A 20055-nucleotide genomic window follows, 5' to 3' on the forward strand; every position below is an offset into this window, starting at 1 on the left:
AAGGTCTGAGGCCCTCAGTGAAGGTCTGCGTTCCAAAAACACCAATCAAACAGGACTTTAGCAGGCAGATGTTCGGCTGTGGAGCTCCAAAGTAGTGGAGGAGGAGCAGTGCTTTCACACCTCGTGCCTCGGAGGAGCTTCACACCGGAGCTTCACACTCCAGAGGAGCACCTCGGGGTTCCCCGCCTTGCTCATGTGCACGTCGACGTGCACGCGGGTGGGAATCGAACCGACGAGCCCGGGCTGGAAGCGACGGGCGCTCTCGCGGCTCAGAACAACACATTTACTGAAGATGGAAATGTGGGTCCAGTAGGGAGGACCTTCAGGAGGTCCAGAGAGGGTTGATGGATGGAGGGGAGGAGGATGGGAAGAAGAGGAGAGGAAGACTACGCTAGAAGAAGGAGGAGGAGAAGAAGGGGGAGGGGAAGGAGGAAAAGAAGGAAAAAATGAGAAGAAGGAGAGGTAGGAGAAGGAAGTGAAGGAGAAGTAGAAGAAGAAGGAGAAGGGGGGAGAGGAAGGAGAAGAAGGAAGAAAAGAAGAAGAACAAGGAGAAGGAGGAGGAGAAGAAGAAGAAGAAGTAGGAGAAGAAGAAGAAGGGGGGAGGAGATGAAGTAGGAGAAGAAGGAGAAGGGGAGAGAAGAAGGAGGGGGTGAGGTAGGAGAAGAAGGAGGGGTAGAAGGAGAAGAGAGGAGGAGAGGTAGGAGGAGGAGAAGTATGAGAAGGAGGTGAAGGAGAAGTAGAAGAAGGAGAGGGGGAGAAGAAGGAGAAGAAGGAGAAGAAGGAGAAGAAGTAGGAGAAGGGGGGAGTGGTAGGAGAAGAAGATGGAGAAGGTGAAGGAGTTGGAGAGGAAGGAGAAGAAGGAGGAGAAGAAGGGGGGAGGAGAGGTAGGAGAAGAAGTAGGAGAAGGTGGTGAAGAAGTAGGAGAAGAAGTAGAAGGAGGTGAAGGAGAAGAAGAAGAAGAAAAAGTAGGAGAAGAAGGAGGAGGAGGAGAGGTAGGAGAAGGAATGGAGAAGGAGGTGAAGGAGAAGTAGGAGAAGAAGGAGAAGGGGGACTGGTAGGAGGAGGAGAAGAAGTAGGAGACGAAGATGAAGGAGAAGAAGGAGGAAAAGAAGGAGATGAACGGGGAGAAGGAGGAGGAGAGGTAGGAGAAGAAGAAGTAGGAGAAGGATGAGGAGGAGGTGAAGGAGAAGGGGGAGAGGAAGGAGAAGAATGGGGAGAAGAAGGAGGAGAAGGAGGAAAAGAGTGAGGAGGAGGAGAAGGAGGGCGGGTCCGGTCGTCCCGCCACTCCCCGCTCAGGCCTTCACGGGAGCGCGCCTCCGAGCCCCGACGCGCGCTCCCGCTTCCCCCCTCGACGAGGCGCGGCATTCCAGGGAGGAAGTTCAACCGAGATCCGGGGAGAAGAAAACTTCTTCACCCGCCGAGACAAAAGGACCGGAGGCGGGCGAGCGGCGGGAGAGCGGCGGGGACATGGACGCCTAGAGGCGGGCGGCCGCGCCACATGGAGGCGGTGAGAAGTTTGGTCCTCGTCGGGGCCGCGCTGCTCGGAGCCTCGGGAGCGCTGGCCAGAGAAGGTGGGTCACTCCTCCGCGCTCCTCCGGGGGGGGGGGGAACACCGGAGAATACCGGAGAATATCGGGGAATACCGGAGAACACCGGGGAACACCGGGGAACCGGGAGAGGGGTTCTGCGGGCCGACACCTCCGCCGGCGGTCCCGCGATTTGCGTGACGCGTTGAGAAAAGCGGGGAATCACACCTGTCACCGCAAACATTCGCGGTTCCGACCAAAATAAAACAACAAACGCGCTCCGTGAGAGAAACGACGGCCGGTCCGACGCGCCGGAACAACAACAACAAACCCGACGATAACCTTGCTTGTGCTGTGCGGGATCACGACCGTGTCGATTATTCCCAGCGGCCCCTGAAGGGGACATGGTCTGCCGGAGGGCCCCTGGTCTCCGTGGAGCCGCCGGGCTTCCACTTCCACGGGGCCCTTCGTGGAAGTGAAGTCGACTTGCAGCAAAGAGTCGCGTCTAAACCGCTTCGGTGATTCGCGTCGTTTCACAAAGTGGGTCTCCATCTGCAGGGAGGAGAAGGTCGGGCCCGGCGGTGACCTCTGCCCGGGCGCCGGATCCATTATCCGTTATCGATCGGAGATCGGCGAAGCTTTAAAAGCTTCGACGCGACGCCGGACAGAAACGACGTAACAGCTCTAGCGACGTAACAACCTTTATTGATTTGCATTTGCGGCGACTGAAATAATAAAGAAAAAAAAATCAATTTTGTGTTAATACACAAGAACGTTTTTGTGTGTGTCAGCACCAGTTTCCACACACCGGCTAAGCAGTTTCCAAATACAACTGCATTGTCGGTCCAAACAGGTTTGTGCGCTTTCGCGAAGCCGCGCAGTCGCAGTAGCGTCGTCACATCGCCGTACGTCGTCGGAGAAACGTCCTCCTCATTCATCTCGGCCCGCCGCCAGGTGGCCCCCGCCGGCCCCCGTTGGCCCGTCCAGACTGAGCGTTAGCGATCCGTCCCGCTAAGGGGGGGCCGCCGGCCGCTCCTCCCTTTCTAATACCGATATAAACCCCTTCCGTCCAGGACGAAGCCTCCGTTGCTTCCTGCGGGTCCGACTTCATGGATCAGGATTTGAGTCTCAACTTTCCTCATTGACGGTTTCCGGTGTCATTGATGTCAGTGTCCGCTGCACATTAAGTTTATTATAACCCGCATTTGTTATAAATGGATATTTGACGTCCACGCCTGTTTTTTTTTAGCTTGGAGTTGTAATCCCAAAACGCCGGATGACATTTGTCGTCGTATTATTTCTATTTCTCCTCGTCCTGCGTCGATGGTGTCTCTCCGACCGGGACGTTATTCACGATTGTAAAGTGATGCTTTTTCTTTCTCTAACATGTTTACGATGCAAACACGGCCGGTGAAACGGCCTCATCTGAACACACAAAGGTCAAAATGAATGAATCGAGTGCTTCCGGACGTTTGGTGGTAATAATCGTAGAATATGCTAGTAGACGGAGTGATCGTTAGCGAGCTAAAAAGCTTCTAGCGCGCATCTCAACGCGCTGTCGGTGAGGATTTCGACGCTAAAACGCGACGTTAGCATTTACATTTCAGTGCTCCACACCTGATGCATGAGCTGTGCCGTCTTATTTCGGTCATAATTGTCACATTTAAACACGTTAGCTACCGCGCGGAAGCTCAGGGGCGGCTCTGCGTCAAATCTCGACCGTTACGTTCGTGCTTAAAGGCGGGAAACCGAAGCGAGACGTCATCCGTCAGTCCTTTTGACGCCGCACTCGTCGTCGTCGTCGTCTTCCGAAACGGAAAGGAGTCGTGGATCCGAAACACGAAATTCCTCGTTGTGCACGCTTTGCTCTCTTTCTCCTCCGTCCAACTGCGTCCTTAGCTCCGCCTGGTGGTTTCCTTTCGCCCGCCGAAAATGAGCGGCGGCGGCAGACGGCGCTGTAATCAGTACTCAACGACGCGCTTTCCGCTCCTCGGCGCCGAGCCTGTTCGTCTTGTCTGTTGAGCAATACCTGTTTTTGTCTTCTGCTCTCCCAGAAGAAGAAAAAATGTGTTCTGGTCGGTTGGGAAATCTGAGTTTCAAGCGAGTCGCGCCGCAGTAATTAACGCGCCGCTTGGCCGATATTTCAACCGTGATGCTGATAAAGTCCAGACAGGTGACCTCGTCGTCTGGAGGTGTCGTGTTTCAAGATCTGCTTTGATTCAGTCGTAGTAGCTTCATGGCCGTAACGTATGCTCCTGGTTGTCAACACCCACACACACACACACACACAGTCACGCACATGCAACACCTTCCTGTGCTACCTGGCCGGATGCCACGTACAGGCGTGGCTTCAGACCTGCTTTCCATTTCCAGTCCTCGGTCTGACCGGAGAAGGTTGCGCTGGTGTCGAGTGTGTCACGGGGAAGTTCACCGCGCTGCTGCTTGGAGAGACGTTCTCCGAGAACAATGCTCTTCACCCGCGAACAATGAGAAACCATTTAAAAGCAGTCTAATGACACCAGCGCCGGATTCCTCGGGGAGGGTTTGTTTCTCTTCCGTTCACGACAACACATTTAAGAGGGTCTCGTGTTTGTCGTCGCGCACCAGAGGAAGGAGAACATCCTGCACCACTGTTGCTCTTTGAGACGTCGTGCGGGAGCAGAGGAAGCGAAGCCCAGCGGGGTGAGATGCCGCGGGCGTGACGTCTCAGGTCCGCCGTAAAAGATGGCGAGCGGCGGTGCGGCGCTTTTTGGTCGTCCCCAAAGAGGCACGTGCAAGAGTAGCAACACTTTATACATCTATTTTAATTGTGTTTTTTTGTTGAAATTATTTTCATTTTAATTTTCTTTTTTTTTTTTTTTAGCCAAATTATTTTTAATCAATTTATTATTATTTTTTCCATTCCAATTGTTTTCATTTTTTATAAATTGTTTATTATTATTATTATTATTATTATTTTTTTGTTTTTATTTTTTCAATTTAATTCAAGTCATCAATTTATGTAAAGTTTAAAAATTTAGAGGAGGTGAGAGACCCCTGAGCAGACCCCGAGGAAACCCGAGGTGGACTCTGGTCAGACCCGAGGTGGACCCTGATCAGACCCGAGGTGGACCCTGATCAGACCCTAGGTGGACCCTGATCAGACCCGAGGTGGACCCTGATCAGACCCGAGGTGGACCCTGATCAGACCCTAGGTGGACCCTGATCAGACCCGAGGTGGACCCTGATCAGACCCGAGGTGGACCCTGATCAGACCCTGGGTGGACCCTGATCAGACCCTAGGTGGACCCTGATCAGACCCTGATCAGACCCTGATCAGACCCTGATCAGACCCTAGGTGGACCCTGATCAGACCCGAGGTGGACCCTGATCAGACCCTAGGTGGACCCTGATCAGACCCTAGGTGGACCCTGATCAGACCCGAGGTGGACCCTGATCAGACCCGAGGTGGACCCTGATCAGACCCTAGGTGGACCCTGATCAGACCCTAGGTGGACCCTGATCAGACCCAAGGTGGACCCTGATCAGACCCTGGGTTCCAGACCGGCCCCTCAGACATGTTGTGACTGAGTTGAGCAGAGGAACAATGTAATCTCACAGTACAAGTGAACGTCTGAGTGACACAGGGAGGGAGAGAGCAAATGAAGCCTCGGTGAGCAAATCCGTCACAATGCCATGAGTACATAACCGTGAAGAAAACACACACTCCTTCACACACACACACACACACACACACACACACACACACACACTCGTCAGCGTTGCCGAGAAATTTAGAGCAAACAGGAGGAACACCTGAGAATGAGCTCGCCACGCTTTTTTTGGAGCTGCTTGAACCTTGACGGGGATAATCCTACGTATTTATGAAACCTACATGTCGGTGTGATTAGATATTGGTGATTAGATATTGGACACCGGCCGCAGCAGCTGGATGTGTGTGTGTGTGTGTGTGTGTGTGTGTGTGTGTGTGTGTGTGTGTGTTTCTGCCAGGCGTCCTCCCTCAACCATCTCTTCCTCATTTATTGCACCGACAGCCTCGGTTCAATTTAACACGCTGTTAAATTTTAATCCAAACCTATTTCCTCATTATGGCCCAGAAGTGGGCAGCAGCTGGGATGTGTGAACTTCTAAGGTTGTCATGCACACACACACACACACACACACACCTCCATCCCTCTCTATATTTGAGAGCCGACCTTGCGGAGGTCACCCTCCTGGACCCGGTGTCCTCGCCGCCGCGTCCCCAGAAGAACGGACGGAGATAGCACCAGGGGATGGGTGGCCTCAATCAGCAGAAGTGGGCCGGCTATTGAGTGGCTGCTGGAAGGAATCCAGAGGAAGTCATTTATAACCCCGGGGGGGCAGGAGGGGGGGCAGGAGGGGGGCAGGAGGGGGGTGAGTGTCCACGGGGTGACTCGCTGCAGAAGCATGCCAGCTATGCGTGAATTGTAATGTTGTCTGACCCCGGGTGTGATGCAGCATGACCCCCCCGATGGAGAATCTGCTCACTGTAGCCTGTGTGTGTGTGAGTATGTGTGCGTATGTGTGTGTGTGTGTTACATGCAGCGGTGCACGTGGTTTGCATGTACATAATGCTAGCTTGAAGTTTGAGAGAAGTTCCCTGGAAGCCAATCACTTCTTCACAGTGTAGATATGACACACACACACACACACACACACACACGGCGAGCGATACTGCATGCCAGTGTCTTGCCCAACTTACACACTTCGAACCGCACACAGGAGGAAGAGCAAATTGAATTGAAACGACAACCATCTGGTTGGAGGAACAGCCGCCCCTGTATTGAGTTGAAATCCCATTCAACTGTAACCTGGAATATTATTGATTTATTTGTAAGTTGCAAGACAATGTTTAAATAAATGCTAAAATTAAATAAATATTGGTCAGACCTCATAATTATATCAACTAGATGAGAATCGAAACGTCATTTTGCGCCGTAGAAAGTGGACAGTGCAGTCCAGAGACTTGGGTCATAAATATTGAGTGAAAAAAACAAACAAACTGGAAAACAAAGTATTGAAAAATATATAAAAATGATCAAATATTTAAAAAAAAAGAGCGGTTATTATATAACCCTGGCACGTACCGTCTCTTCTGGACCATTGAGCGCCCCTGAAATACCAAAATAAACGTATGCGCTCATATATAGGCTGCACTCGTCTCTAAGCCGCAGGCGTCCATGTTGTAACATGAGATATTTACACAGAAACATTTTTGTTTACTTTGAATTAAAAACACACGGGAAATGCTTTTTTTTTCCCCCTAAACATGGCTGATGGAAAAGGTGGATAATAAACAGGACAAGGAAAAGTCCATCCGTCCCTGCATTTCTTTGTCCTCCTCCAGCTGACGGCTGTAACGCTCTTCTGTTAAAGTCGTCTGCTTTGCTGTCGGAATTGAACGGCCTCAGAACATCATTTCATCGGTCCGATACGACCGGGATAAATGTTTTGGCGACGTGAAGCTCGTTTACCCTCAAAAATCCATAAAATAGCCACGTCGTCGTGTGGAAAAAGAAGCGTCTTGTAGTCTGGAAATGACGGCACAGGTCGCGACCCCCGGCCGGCACTTCTTATTCAGAGAACTCTTTTTGCGTGAAACTGTATTTTCCAGGAGGTTCGGCGCTCTTTGTCGGGATCGATTTCAGAAGCAATAATGTTAATAGTTTGTCCCGGGGAGACGTGACCTCCTCAGACCCTGGTCCTCAGATGTTCTGAAACCAGAACCGTCCTCCAGCCCCCCCCCCCCCCCCCCCCCCCCCCCCCCCCCCCCCCATGTTCTCTCTGCGTGGGAAGCCTGGGAAGAGACATTTTGGGATTTTTTTTAATCTCAAACTAAAGAGTGAGTGTGTTTGAATCATAAGTACAATCCCATCACCGACGTGTGTGTGTGTGTGTTTGTGTGTGTGTGTGTGTGTGTGTTCCAGTCTGCCTGGGCACAGACATGAAGCTAGACCTGCCCTCAAACCTGGAAAACCACTATGAGACCTTGAAGCTGCTCTACACCGGCTGCCAGGTGGTCCACGGCAACCTGGAGATCACACACCTCCACGGACAGCCTGACCTCTCCTTCCTACAGGTACACACACACACACACACACACACACACACACACACACACACACACACACACGTATGACTGTGCTTCCTGATCTGGGAGGTGTTAATAAAGGTGAGGTCCTCCATGATACTGTTCTTGCACTGCACGTTCTCAAAGTTCAAGCTTTGAGTTTAAGTAGTGAGGAAATGAGATTTAAACCTGCCCTCCCACACACACACACACACACACACACACACACACACACACACACACACACACACACACACACACACATATACACACTGTACCTAGAGTTCTGCCTCCTCCTGCTCCGTCAGCTTCTGTCTGTCTCCTGCTCTCTGGTCCTGCAGGAGATCGTGGAGGTACAGGGTTATGTTCTGGTGGCCCACGTCTCCGTGAGTCTGGTTCCCCTGGAGAACCTTCGGATCATCCGAGGCAGCCAGCTGTACAACTCCAGCTACGCCCTGGCGGTGCTGGACAACGTGGACAGCCTGGGCTCGCAGGGGCTGAGGACGCTCCGGCTGCGGAGCCTCACAGGTGGGTTTGCTCTTCACAAGGTTCCCTCGCCGGACTCTCAGCTCCTGATCTCCATCCACGCCGTTGGGACGGCGGAGCTCCTCCGCTCGCCTCTATCTGACGGGCCGCTGCTGTGTTTGGTCCGTCCCGCAGAGATCCTGCTGGGCGGCGTGTATATCTGGGGGAACCCCCAGCTCTGCTATCCGAACCCCCAGAAGATCAAGTGGAAGGACACCTTGGATGTGCAGAACTCCCACGCCGGGCAGTACCAGCTGCAGCTCCCGGCCGCAAACTGTAAGCATCCAGAGGGGAACCGGAGAGCTAGCAGGCTAACCCTGCACAGGCAGTTAGCGGTCTGCTAGTAGTGTCTGCTAGCAGCCCGCTAGCAACGTCTGCTAAGAATAAGAATAAGAACAACTTTATTTATCCCGAAGAAAACTGTTGTGCCAGAGTTTCAAGTAAAACATAACAATAATAGATAATAGTAGGAAGGAGGGAGAATAAGAAATACAAATAGAAATAGAAAGTATCAAAAAGTCAAGGCTATAAAGTGTTTTAGGGTCTTTTAAGGTCTACTAGAAGCAATGGATAGTAGCATCTGCTTTCTGATATTCAAAATGTTTAGCAGCGTCTGCTAGTAGCGTTAGCTTCATCTAGCAGCGCTAGCTAGCAGCATCTGCTATCCCCTGGCTTTTGTTCGGGGCTAGCAGGGGTTGAATGTTTGTTCTGGAAACGTGTTTCCCTGCTCTTATTCTGCACGCCACTAGCAAAAAGAGCAAAACAGTGAATAATAAGCATATCATTACAACAAGCAGTCTAATCCTGCATAGGCAGTGCTAGCAGTCTGCTCATTGTGTCTGGTGCTAGCAGCATCTGCTAGCCTCTGGCTTCCGTTATTCAAAGTGTTTATTGTCATATGTTCGTTCTGGAAACGTGTTTCCCTGCACAATGAACTCTTATTCTGCAGTCCACTAGCAAAAAGAGCAAAACAGGAGATAATAAGCATATTATTGCAGCAAGCAGGCTAATCCTGCATAGGCAGGGCTAGCAGTCTGCTCGTTGTGTCTGGTAGCAGCGTCTGCTAGCAGCAACAAGCAGGCTAATCCTGCACAGGCGGCGCTAGCAGTCTGCTTCTTATGTCTGCTAGCTGTCTGCTCGTAGCATCTGCTAGCAGCCTGGACTGGCAGCATCTGCTAGCAGCGTCTGCTAGCAGCAACAAGCAGGCTAATCCTGCACAGGCGGCGCTAGCAGTCTGCTTGTTATGTCTGCTAGCTGTCTGCTCGTAGCGTCTGCTAGCAGCCTGGACTGGCAGCATCTGCTAGCAGGGTCTGCTAGCAGCATTAGCTAGCAGCATCTGCTAGCCTCTGGCTTTCGTTATTCAAAGTGTTTATTGTCATATGTTTGTTCTTGAAACGCTGCACAATGAACTCCAAAGAACAAAACAGCAGACATTACGCATACTATCGCTAACCCTGCACAGGCAGCGCTAGCAGTCTGCTCGTTGTGTCTGCTAGGAGGACTCATGCCGGCAGCAGCTGCGAGCAGCCTGTGCTAGCAGCGTCTGCTGGCAGCAGCAGCTGCTAGCAGGCTGTGTTAGCAGCGTCTGCCGGTGCTCGTCATTCTGAGTAGGTCAGGATTAGCCTGGACAATGCTGCTATCCAGCCAGCCTTATTGAATTCTCCAGGAAAGCTTTAGCTGACGGGCGGCTTTGTCTCCGTGCAGGTCCGACTTGTTCCCCGGCCTGCGAGGGAGGCTGCTGGGGAGAGACGGCCCACGACTGCCAGATCCGTAGGTTCAGTCCCACCGAGGGGGGAAAATAAGCGCTTGTCTTAAAGGCAGAGGATCAGTGAGAACATCCTCCTCCTTTCCTTTGCAGTGACTCGTATCAACTGTGCGTCGGGCTGCCAGCGGTGTAAAGGCCCTCAGCCCAACGACTGCTGCCACATGCAGTGCGCCGCCGGATGCACCGGCCCCAAGGACTCCGACTGCCTGGTCGGTGACCTGCACGGATTAAACCTTCACCTCCGGTCCCTTTCCAACCTCCCGTCCTATTCACCGTCGCTCATCTGCTTCCGCAGGCGTGCCGTCACTTCAACGACAGCGGCGTATGTAAGGACAACTGTCCCCCGCCGACCATCTACGACCCCGTCACCTTCCAGACCAAACCCAACCCCAACAAGAAGTTCAGCTTCGGGGCCACCTGCGTCAAGACGTGTCCCTGTGAGAACCCACCTTCGGCCCGGCGTGTCTTTTTTATCATCGCCCCGCGGCGCCCTTTGACCCCGGTGTCTCCTCCCCCTCAGACAACTACCTGGCCATGGACGTGGCCTGCACTCTGAAATGTCCCAAGGCCAACCAGGAGGTCGTCATCACCGGCGCCGACGGCGAGGAGACGCAGAAATGTGACAAGTGTGAAGGAGAGTGTCCCAAAGGTGAGCGGCGGAGCGGGTGTGAACATCCCAGGAGCTTCTCTCGGTGTTAGCGGATAGCGTCCGGCTGTGTGTGGGGCGCAACCCGGGTGTTTGGAAACACGTTCACCTTTTCGTCCCCTCACGCACACACACACACACACACACACACACGCCTGGGGTGTGTGAGGAAGCTCCCGGGGCTTCGGCGTCCGGCCCGAGGACACTCTCCAGACGACATTTCTTTGTTTTTACTTCTCCGCTGCAGTGTGTTACGGCCTGGGCACGGACAGCCTCGGCGTGATGGACAACCACGCCGTCACCATGGTGACCTCCTCCAACGTGGAGCAGTTCAACACTTGCAAGAAGATTTTCGGGAGCTTGGCCTTCGTCGCCGAGAGCTTTGCGAGGTAAGATGTTCACCGACTGCGGCGCTCGGACGGTCAGCGAGCTGACGAAGAGCAGCGACATAACCTGACATCTGCCGGGTTACCTCCAGAGATCTTCTCCATCGCTTCGGATTGAGAGACGCCACCTCTTGTGAAGGTGAAGTTGCTCCTCGGGGCTCATGTGCTCTTTTTTCAGGGATCCTGCGAGCAACACGTCGGGCCTGACGCCGGAGCAGCTGAGCAGCTTCAGGAACCTGGAGGAGATCACAGGTAGCATCGCCGAGGACAGGGAGGAGCTCGCTCTTCATTCTGCAGAAAGAACAAGAAGACACCAGCTTTTCCTGCCGCGGCAGCTAAATTGCTCCCCCCCCCCCCCCCCGCAGGCTACTTGTACATCGATGCCTGGCCTGCAAACTGGACCGACCTGTCCGTGTTTGAGAACCTGAAGGTGATCAGAGGCAGGGCGCTCTACAAGTAAGACCGCCGCGTCCTCGCCTCCCGTTCACCCGCCCGGGCGGTTAATGTCTTTCCGAGTTATAAAGGCTAATGATTAACAAGAGCGACGCTCGACCCCGGGATTCAACCCAGAGTCAACAGCGACTTGGACACCGAAGCAGGTCACCCGCCGGGTCCTGCGGAGCTTCACATCAGAAGATCAGCCTTCCATGAAGGAGGCTTTCTTTCGCTTTGCTGCGCATTGTTGTCGTTTGCCCTTTTCCTCCAGATTTCTCCTGAATCTCTCCTGATGCATGAAATAAAGTTTGTCTTCTCTGCTGTCTCTCAGGGGTGTGTTTTCCCTGGCGGTGCAGAAGCTCCACATTGGGTCTCTGGGGCTGCGTTCACTGCGCGGCGTCAGCGGGGGGCTCATCTTGCTGCACGACAACCCTCGGCTGTGCTACACCGACTCGGTGCCGTGGAAGAGCCTCCTCCACCCCACGCAGGGACCGCACTACATCGTCAGCCACAACCAAGACCCGCAGATCTGTGGTAGGTGGACTCGCCAGACGCTCGCCGGATGTTCGGCTTTGCTCGGATCTGAGTTAGCGGCGAGCGGGATGAGCGTTTGACACCAACATGGCCGCCGCCGTCCGGGAAGTGGCGTTTAAAGGCAGAGGGACGCGAGCTAGCCTAGAGAGAACCATGGAAAAACACCAGCGACATGTGACGGGAAGTGGCGTTCAATGATGATGGTTTTAAAAAGAGCAGCGGCTTCACCCCGTTCATAAATGGAGTTTAGACATAAAGTGGAGTAAAGTGTGTCGTCAGTAAGTTAAGGATAGAGCAAGAAACTCCTCCATCGCTGCCGCCATCTTGGTCCCATCTTCAGAAGCAACGCACTTCATGAAACCAGTTGATAGCTTTACATCGTCTTTTATTATCGATCATCTATTTTATACATTATTTGCTATATATAGAGTACATTTTCAAAAACACATAACAAAAACAGATAAATGAGCAAAATGAGTTATGAGGAGGAGCTAGCACATTTAGCCTTGTTATGGTAATATTTCCCTGCTTTATGTGTGTGTGTGTGTGTGTGTGTGTGTGTGTGCGCGCTCAGAGGCCGAAGGGCATGTTTGCCACCCGCTGTGTGAGGGCGGTTGCTGGGGCCCGGGCCCCGGCCAGTGTGTGTCCTGCAAGGCGTTCCAGCGCGGGGACGAGTGTGTGGAGCGGTGTAACGTCCTCCAAGGGTAAAAGCCCCGATCAGAGGCTCAAAGAAAGCCCGTGTGTGTGTCGGCGGGTCGAGCGGGTCGTTGAGTTTCCTCCCGTGTGTTGGTGTCGCAGGGCCGTGCGCGAGTACATGGACGGATCGCTGTGCGTCGCCTGTCACGCCGAGTGCCGACCCCTCAACGGCTCCGCCTCCTGCCACGGCCGGGTAAGAGACGGGAGTCCCGTCGGACGCCGGGTTCCTTCGCGGGACTCACGTGCGCTGTGACTCTGCAGGGGCCGGATCGGTGCACGGAGTGCCGGCGCTTCAAGGACGGCGAGTCCTGCGTGGATCACTGTCCCAGCGGCGTGAAGGAGGATCAGCAGACGGTGTGGAAGTACGGCAACGCCTCGGGCCACTGCCTGCCCTGCAACACCAACTGCACCCTGTCGTGAGTCGAGCGGGAGCGAACGCCGTCTTTCTGCGGAGCCGTGAGAACATCTCCACACCTGCTATCTTCTCCGTTCCAGATGCACGCTGATGGACGAGCGAGGCTGCCCTCTGCACACCAAGACCGGGTGAGAGATCTGCCCTCCCGTCCCCGGCCAGAGGGCTCTTCTCCACATCCGGAGCTTGAGGCGTCAGGTTCTCTCTCTCCTCAGGTCGGGGACGACCATCGCGGCCGCCGTCGGAGGGGTGGTGCTCTTCTTCATCGTGCTGGCTCTGCTGGTCTTCTACTTCAGGAGGCAGAAGAAGCTGAAGAAGAAGGAGACCCTCAGGAGGATCCTGCGGGAGCATGACGTGAGCTCTCTGCCCTCGAACCAGCTCTGGGATGGTGCTGGAGGCGTGGACTTCACCTGTGTGTGTGTGTGTGTGTGTGTGTGTGTGTGCGCATGTGTGTGTGTGTGTGTGTGTGTGCAGCTGGTGGAGCCTCTGACGCCGAGCGGCGCCTCGCCCAACCAGGCACAGATGCGCATCTTGAAGGAGACGGAGTTGAAGAAGCTACGAGTCCTGGGCGCCGGAGCTTTTGGGACGGTCTACAAGGTACGCGGCTCCTCCGGGAGATGCCGCCTCAGATATCTAGATCCTGGAGGACTGACGGCGTCTCCTCCGTGGTTTCAGGGCGTTTGGGCGCCAGATGGGGAAAACGTGAAGATCCCGGTGGCCATCAAGGTTTTGCGGGAGAACACCTCGCCCAAGGCCAACAAAGAAATCCTCGATGTAAGTTCCTGGGCTCACCTGAGGTGCCCCGAGGTGCGGCTGGAACCTGAAGCTCTCCGGTGTCTCCTCAGGAGGCGTACGTGATGGCGGGCGTGGCCAGCCCCTACGTCTGCCGCCTGCTGGGGATCTGCCTGACCTCCACGGTGCAGCTGGTCACCCAGCTGATGCCCTACGGCTGCCTCCTGGACTACGTCCGTGAGAACAAGGACCGCATCGGATCCCAGTTCCTCCTCAACTGGTGTGTCCAGATCGCCAAGGTAGGAGGACACCAAGCCGTGGACACCGAACCTTCTCATCTCTCCAAAGACGTCGGTCTGACGGTGTCCGTTGGCGCAGGGTATGAGCTACCTGGAGGAGGTCCGCCTGGTCCACCGAGATCTGGCCGCCCGCAACGTTCTGGTAAAGAATCCGAACCACGTGAAGATCACCGACTTCGGTCTGGCCCGCCTGCTGGACATCGATGAGACGGAGTACCACGCCGAGGGAGGGAAGGTGAGCGCCGCAGAGTCTCCTTCGAGAACTTCGCCCGAGGAGAAGGTGTCTTCACGTGAGCGTTTGTCTTCAGGTGCCAATCAAGTGGATGGCCCTGGAATCCATCCTGCACCGGAGGTTCACCCATCAGAGCGACGTCTGGAGCTACGGTCAGTCAAAGTCCGGGTCCTCCTGGAGGTCCTTCAGCCGAGATGGACGGGAAAGTGATTTCAGGACAGGTGGAACGGTGGAGGTTTAATTGCTAACGTGTGAGATGACGATGGAGACAGCTGGTCACCACCGGAGGGTCTCCAGGGAACCTCCTGCATGTGGGAGGAACCTGGAGACTCCACCGGAGGTGTCCGCCCTCATTCGATAATGCATCTAGAGAACTATCAGGTTAAAAGTAGCTCCTCCTGGATCTCCAGCTCCCGTGAAGATAGAAAATACGGCTGGCGTGGAGGTCGCTGGTAGTTTTGTCTCCAAGGCGGTTCTCCTCCCTCCCAGGCGTGACGGTGTGGGAGCTGATGACCTTCGGCGCCAAACCCTACGACATGATCCCGGCCAGGAAGATCCCCGAGGTTCTGGAGGGAGGAGAGCGCCTGCCGCAGCCCCTCATCTGCACCATCGACGTCTACATGATCATGGTCAAATGTGAGCGCCGGCCTGAAGCTCCACCAGCAGCCCGGCGGAGATCTTTGCCCGTAGATGATTGACGGCTTGTGTTTGTGAACGTCAGGTTGGATGATTGACCCCGACAGCAGGCCCAAATTCAAAGACCTGGTCAATGATTTCACCGCCATGGCCAGAGATCCACCTCGCTACGTGGTCATCCAGGTATCCCCGTGTGTGTGTGTGTGTGTGTGTGTGTGTGTCACGCATGACTCACGCCCGTCCTCCGCTCGCCTGGCAGAACGACGAGCAGATGAGCATGTCCAGCCCCGTGGACAGCCAGTTTTTCCGGATGCTTCTGGAGGAGGAGGGGAACAACATGAGGGAGCTGCTGGACGCCGAGAAGTATCTGGTGCCGCAGCCCAACCCGTTCCCCCGCGGCCCGGCGGACGGGGCCGCGTCCAACGGGCCGTCTCGCCACCAGTCCTACAGGGTCAGTGTGGATCCCCGGGATGGCGGGAACCCGCCGCCGCCGCCGTCGCCGCCGTTGTCCTCACGTACGTTCCTTGTCCCCGCAGCAGAGCAGAGACCAGGGCCTGGACGCCGACCCGTCCGCCTCCGGAGGCGGGCGTAGCATGTACTCGTCTCTGAGCGCGCTCGGTCGGGGCCAGTACCCGACCCTGCCCCGCGGGGCCAACGGGCCGTGGGCGGGCCAGTACCCCGTGCTGGTCCGCAGCCCCTCGGCGGGGGGACAGTCGGACTCGGTGTTCCTGGACGGGCCTCCGGACGACCCCTCGCTGCCCCCGGCCAGCCCGGGCCGCTACTGCAAAGACCCCACCTACCCCAACGGGATCCAGGGCGACCCCGAGGCGGACGGGACCGACGGCCTCCGCCATCATCCCTACCTGCACCACTCGCTGCCCCGCCGCAGCCACGGCTACAACCAGAGCGGCGCTTTGCCAGGTGGAAGGCCGGCGGCCATATTGGAAAGATGGCGCCACGCTGTTAGTGTCTGACGCTTCTTCTTCTTCTTCTTCTTCTCGTCCTCCAGAGTACGTTAACCAGGACGTGCCCGACGTCAGGCCGGGGATCCCGGAGCGACCCAGCACTCTGCCTCGGAAGATCTCCAAGGTGGACCGACGGCTCCCCAACGGCCTGGGTTCGGGTCACAGCGTGGAGAACCCGGGGTACCTGGTCCCCGCCGGCTCGGGGGCCTCCGCCTCCCCGGCGTTCGACAACCCGTACTACCTGGACCTCGTGGCTAAAGCCAAAGCGGCGACCGCGGCCGACGGCGCCGAGGAAGAAGAGCGGGACGGGCTCGCGGTCCGACAGCTCAACGGGTTCGTCACCCCGACGGCGGAGAACCCGGAGTACCTCGGGCTGGCGGAAACCTGGAGCGGATACACCTGAGGTGGAGAACGGAAGCGGAGAGGGGCTGCGGCTCGGGAGAAGCCGGGAGGGCGAAGGGGGACGGGGGTCCGGCAGGAGTCGGCAAATCCCAAAAGTGTGAGCGGCGAGGGCCGGACAGCGAGCGGCGTCGGTCGTCTCCGCCCCCCTCCCGACGGCCGCGGCGCTAAAAGCCGCGAGCCGCGTTCCTCTGCCGTTGTAAATAACTCTTGAGGCCTCTCCGTTCACCGCGGTACCAGGAGAGAAGGCGGCGTCCAATCAGGATCCACGAAAACCACTTTTTTTTTTTTTTTTTTTTTTTATGGACTCTTTGAAAACGGTTAAAAAAATCCATGTCCTTTTTTTTTTTTTTTTTTGTCGTGCTCGTTCTCGTGCAGCTTTATCGCGATTCCTACCATCCCGCTCCGGAGCCCGATGCGATTCAGACCAACCACAGCGGCCGCATTCACGGCGCCCACAAAGCCGAGCGTGATCGGCCCGGGAGAAGACGATGTTTAGTATTCCGATCACCCTCCGCCGACCTGACGGGGGTCTCAAAGGCATTCTGTTGTGGCGGCGGAGGTCCCGGCGGCCCATCTGGCCCGGCGTCACGTCCCCTGAAAGAAAGGCATCCTGTATGTAGAAGACAGAGGCATTGTGCCTCGCTGACGCGCAGGACCGGGCCGACCCGTGGCACGCCGGCCGGCGGGGAGAGGTACCAGGACTGTTTTTAGGGGGCACGAACCCTTCGGAGCGCACATTTCAAGGATCCGCCATTTTGCTTGAGGGACGATTTGCATTTGAGACGTTGCAGGATCGGACTCTGCGATCCCGGCCTCCCGGGCTTCTGGCCCGAAGGCTTTGTCGAGAGGGAGGGTGGAGGCCGCCCAGGCGGATATATATGTAGCTCTGTGTATGCAAGGAAAGCGCGCACGTGTGTGTGTGTGTGTGTGTGTGTGTGTGTGCGTGCCGTGCTCCTCTGGCCCGGTCGGACCCTGGAACCGAACGCGCTTGCGAGAAAGAAAACACGGCCCGGTTTGAATAATCAATGCGTGGCTGGAATTCCGCGCGGCTCCAGCACACTGGCATCTCAGTTAATAATCAACTGGGTTTTTTCTTTCTTTATGTTAAGTGGCGCTGGGCGGGGGAAGGACGAGCGCAGTCAATGGCCGCATTGTCTTGACGTCCGTGCTGGAAGTCGGCGCTTTCCCACTCGCCCCGCCGATGTTGTTACTGATAGAGCGCTCCCGCAGAAGCCTCGGCGGCCTCCTTCCGGGGTCGATCCCGAGGTCGGTCCGAATCACCTGCGGCTCCTTCGGAGGAATTTTTTCAAAGACGCTCTTTGTCCCGAGCAGTAAACGGTTGCGTCCCGGTCGCTTTGGCTGGCCGGGTTTTTACCCCGCGGTACAATCCACAAAGCGTGGCACTCTCATTGACCCGTTCTCCGCTCCCGGTGGATTCCTGGCTTTCGGGCGAGGACGCTCCGCCGCGATCTTTCTAAAGCTCCGGAGAAACCGGGCTTGTTTTCCTCCACGTTTAACTTTGCTCTTTTCCAATCAGCCCCCCGAGCGAAGAATCGGTCGACTTTTGCTTTTCGCGCGTGTCGCTTGTCCCTCCTTCCAGAATGTGATGCTTTCCTGGGTAAACTGAGACCGTGATGTTTTTCTCGTCAGCAATCGCAACACGTCGCGGGCGTTCGCGCCATGTGCTCATCCGACGTATAACCTTACAATCCGCGGTAAAGTCGTAGCGGTGAGGGGTTTCGTGGCCGCTCGCGCCCGTCAGAGGCTCTCACGTGACCGGGAAGATGGCGGCCACCTCAACGAGCGGCTGAAGGTTTATGTAGATAAGATAATATCTGTAATTTACATTTTGAAGAACATTTATCTGTTGAATGTCTCGTGAATGACCGACCTGTCCTGACATGTAAATGTGTAATATAAATATGAGAATAATTTTGGTAGCTAATCCGAGTACATCGTGTGACCAGTTGCTCTTTTCTGCAGAGATGGGATCGGGGGAGGTAATAGATTACTCTATGAAGAATTGATCCTTTTATATGGAACTGTTTGCATAAGGTCTTTGTGTGTGTGCTTGTGAAAAGAATAAACAGTTAAGTTTCCAGTGCGCCGAAAAGATTCCTTTACCGACCCATATGACGACAGAACACGATAAAGTATTGATCTATTGGTAAAGCATTGATCCGTGGAGCTCAAAGTGACTGGTCTTTCTGCCACCTAGCGGCCGGTGGAGGTACTGCAGCGGCTTTCCTTTTCACTCTCTCACCGCTGAATTCACGCATTTCTCACGCCTTCCTTCATGACTGAGCACAAAATAAATAAGATAAAAATAAGATAAATAAGATGAATAAGATGTGCCCGGGCCGTCGCTAAGAAGCAGCGACGTGTACGGAGATAAAATGAGCTTGAAAATCCAGTAAACATCCACATGGGAACACGTCAGCGATTGACATTGTAAAATGGAAGTCAAATAAAACAGTGACAATGACTAAAAGACAGGAGGCAGAACTAGAGGTTGCAGAGATGAAGACGCTGAGCTTCTCTTTGGGAGCGACCAGGATGGAGAGGATCAGGAAGGAGTCCATCAGAGGGACGACACATGGTAGATGTTCTGGAGAGAAGGTCAGAGAAGCAAGACTGAGATGGTTGTGCCATGGACAGAGGAGGGAGAGTCAATATATTGGTAGACGGATGCTGGAATTGGAGGTCTAGAAGAAGACCAGAGAGAAGACTGATGTCGTGAGAGAGGAGGATCCAAACGATAGGGTTAGATGGAGAAGGTGGAGACTCCTAAAGAGAGAAGAAGAATACCTGATAAAATACAAAGGTGATATAAAACATTGACTACATTGTACAGAATGGATTTACTCAAAGGCTCCACCTTCTGTTTCCTCCAAAATTGATTATTAAAATGGTTGAGAAGGTCATGTTTTATATTAATCCAGCTAAATTCCCTGGTTTCCCTGGCTGTCGTCTCACTCTGAGATGGACAGGATTCTCACCCGACGAAGGTCGAGGTCGTGGTTGTTGAACGTTCCTGAAACTATCGGTTCTTGTTTCTTGTCATATTTTCCGGGACCAGAGATCCCGGCGTAAAGGAATGGTTTGCGGCATAACAAAAGATAACCAAAGAATAAATGAAGGCGGATCTCTGCCTCTGTGAACGGCTATCGTTTTGAATTTAAATGAGGAAATCACATGTTGTAGTAATTATGGCGGTTATTATCAAGACAATGCTGGAAAAGAACGGTGGTGATCAATGGGGAGGAAGGATGCATGAAACCCCAAACCATCGCCATCTCGGCAGCTGAACTTTGTGTTTTCGGGCGAAGAACCTCGGCCAGGTAACCGTTCAGACAGATACACGACTTCAGGAGCGGCCGCCACATGTGCTGAAGGCATCAACGCACCCCGAGCTTCTTCAACCAACCATATCTGAAAGATGTGATGATTTATGATTCCGGGCGGGATGGAAATGAGAAGACAAAATACACCGAGGAGCATGAAAAAGTAATTTGATGTTCAGGGAGTTCCCCCTCGGCATATCATAAACATCTCCCACCGGACGGTCACGGACGCGGGGAAGCCAAAGGCAGAGCTGCTCGCCGCGTATAAACCGCTGATTCATCGCCATCGCAGATGTAAATGCCGCCGGAGCCGCTCTTATAACCGTGCAAAACAACATAAACCGCATCGGAACGGCGCAGATGCACCGCAGGGAAATATTTACATCTCTCGTGTTTGTGGCCCCAAAAGAACCCAGAAATGCAGCCGTG

General features: G+C 54.6%; 1 protein-coding gene across 2 annotated transcripts; it reads left to right on the plus strand.

The window, feature by feature from the left end:
* Positions 1–1228: 1228 nt before the first annotated feature.
* Positions 1229–18386, plus strand: erbb2 (erb-b2 receptor tyrosine kinase 2). Of its 2 annotated transcripts, none has more exons than XM_086140224.1 (27): positions 1229–1571; positions 7475–7626; positions 7959–8145; positions 8278–8418; positions 9847–9912; positions 10001–10116; positions 10203–10344; positions 10428–10556; positions 10801–10942; positions 11118–11191; positions 11305–11395; positions 11706–11908; positions 12483–12612; positions 12707–12797; positions 12866–13020; positions 13100–13147; positions 13232–13370; positions 13491–13613; positions 13692–13790; positions 13862–14047; positions 14127–14282; positions 14356–14431; positions 14769–14915; positions 15001–15098; positions 15175–15366; positions 15452–15836; positions 15925–18386. In XM_086140224.1, exons 1-27 carry the CDS (start codon positions 1499–1501, stop codon positions 16281–16283), a joined length of 3900 nt encoding a protein of 1299 aa, XP_085996350.1. In that variant the 5' UTR covers positions 1229–1498; the 3' UTR covers positions 16284–18386. The 2 variants fall into 2 exon arrangements, with proteins under 2 accessions (XP_085996350.1, XP_085996352.1); XM_086140226.1 differs by having other exon boundaries at positions 15455–15836.
* The last annotated feature ends 1669 nt before the right edge of the window (positions 18387–20055 follow it).

This window comes from Fistularia commersonii, chromosome 33 (genome assembly GCF_037954325.1).
Source record: "Fistularia commersonii isolate RoL2024-O1a breed Wild chromosome 33, RoL_Fcom_v1.0, whole genome shotgun sequence".
In the NCBI taxonomy this organism is placed as follows: Eukaryota; Metazoa; Chordata; class Actinopteri; order Syngnathiformes; family Fistulariidae; genus Fistularia; species Fistularia commersonii.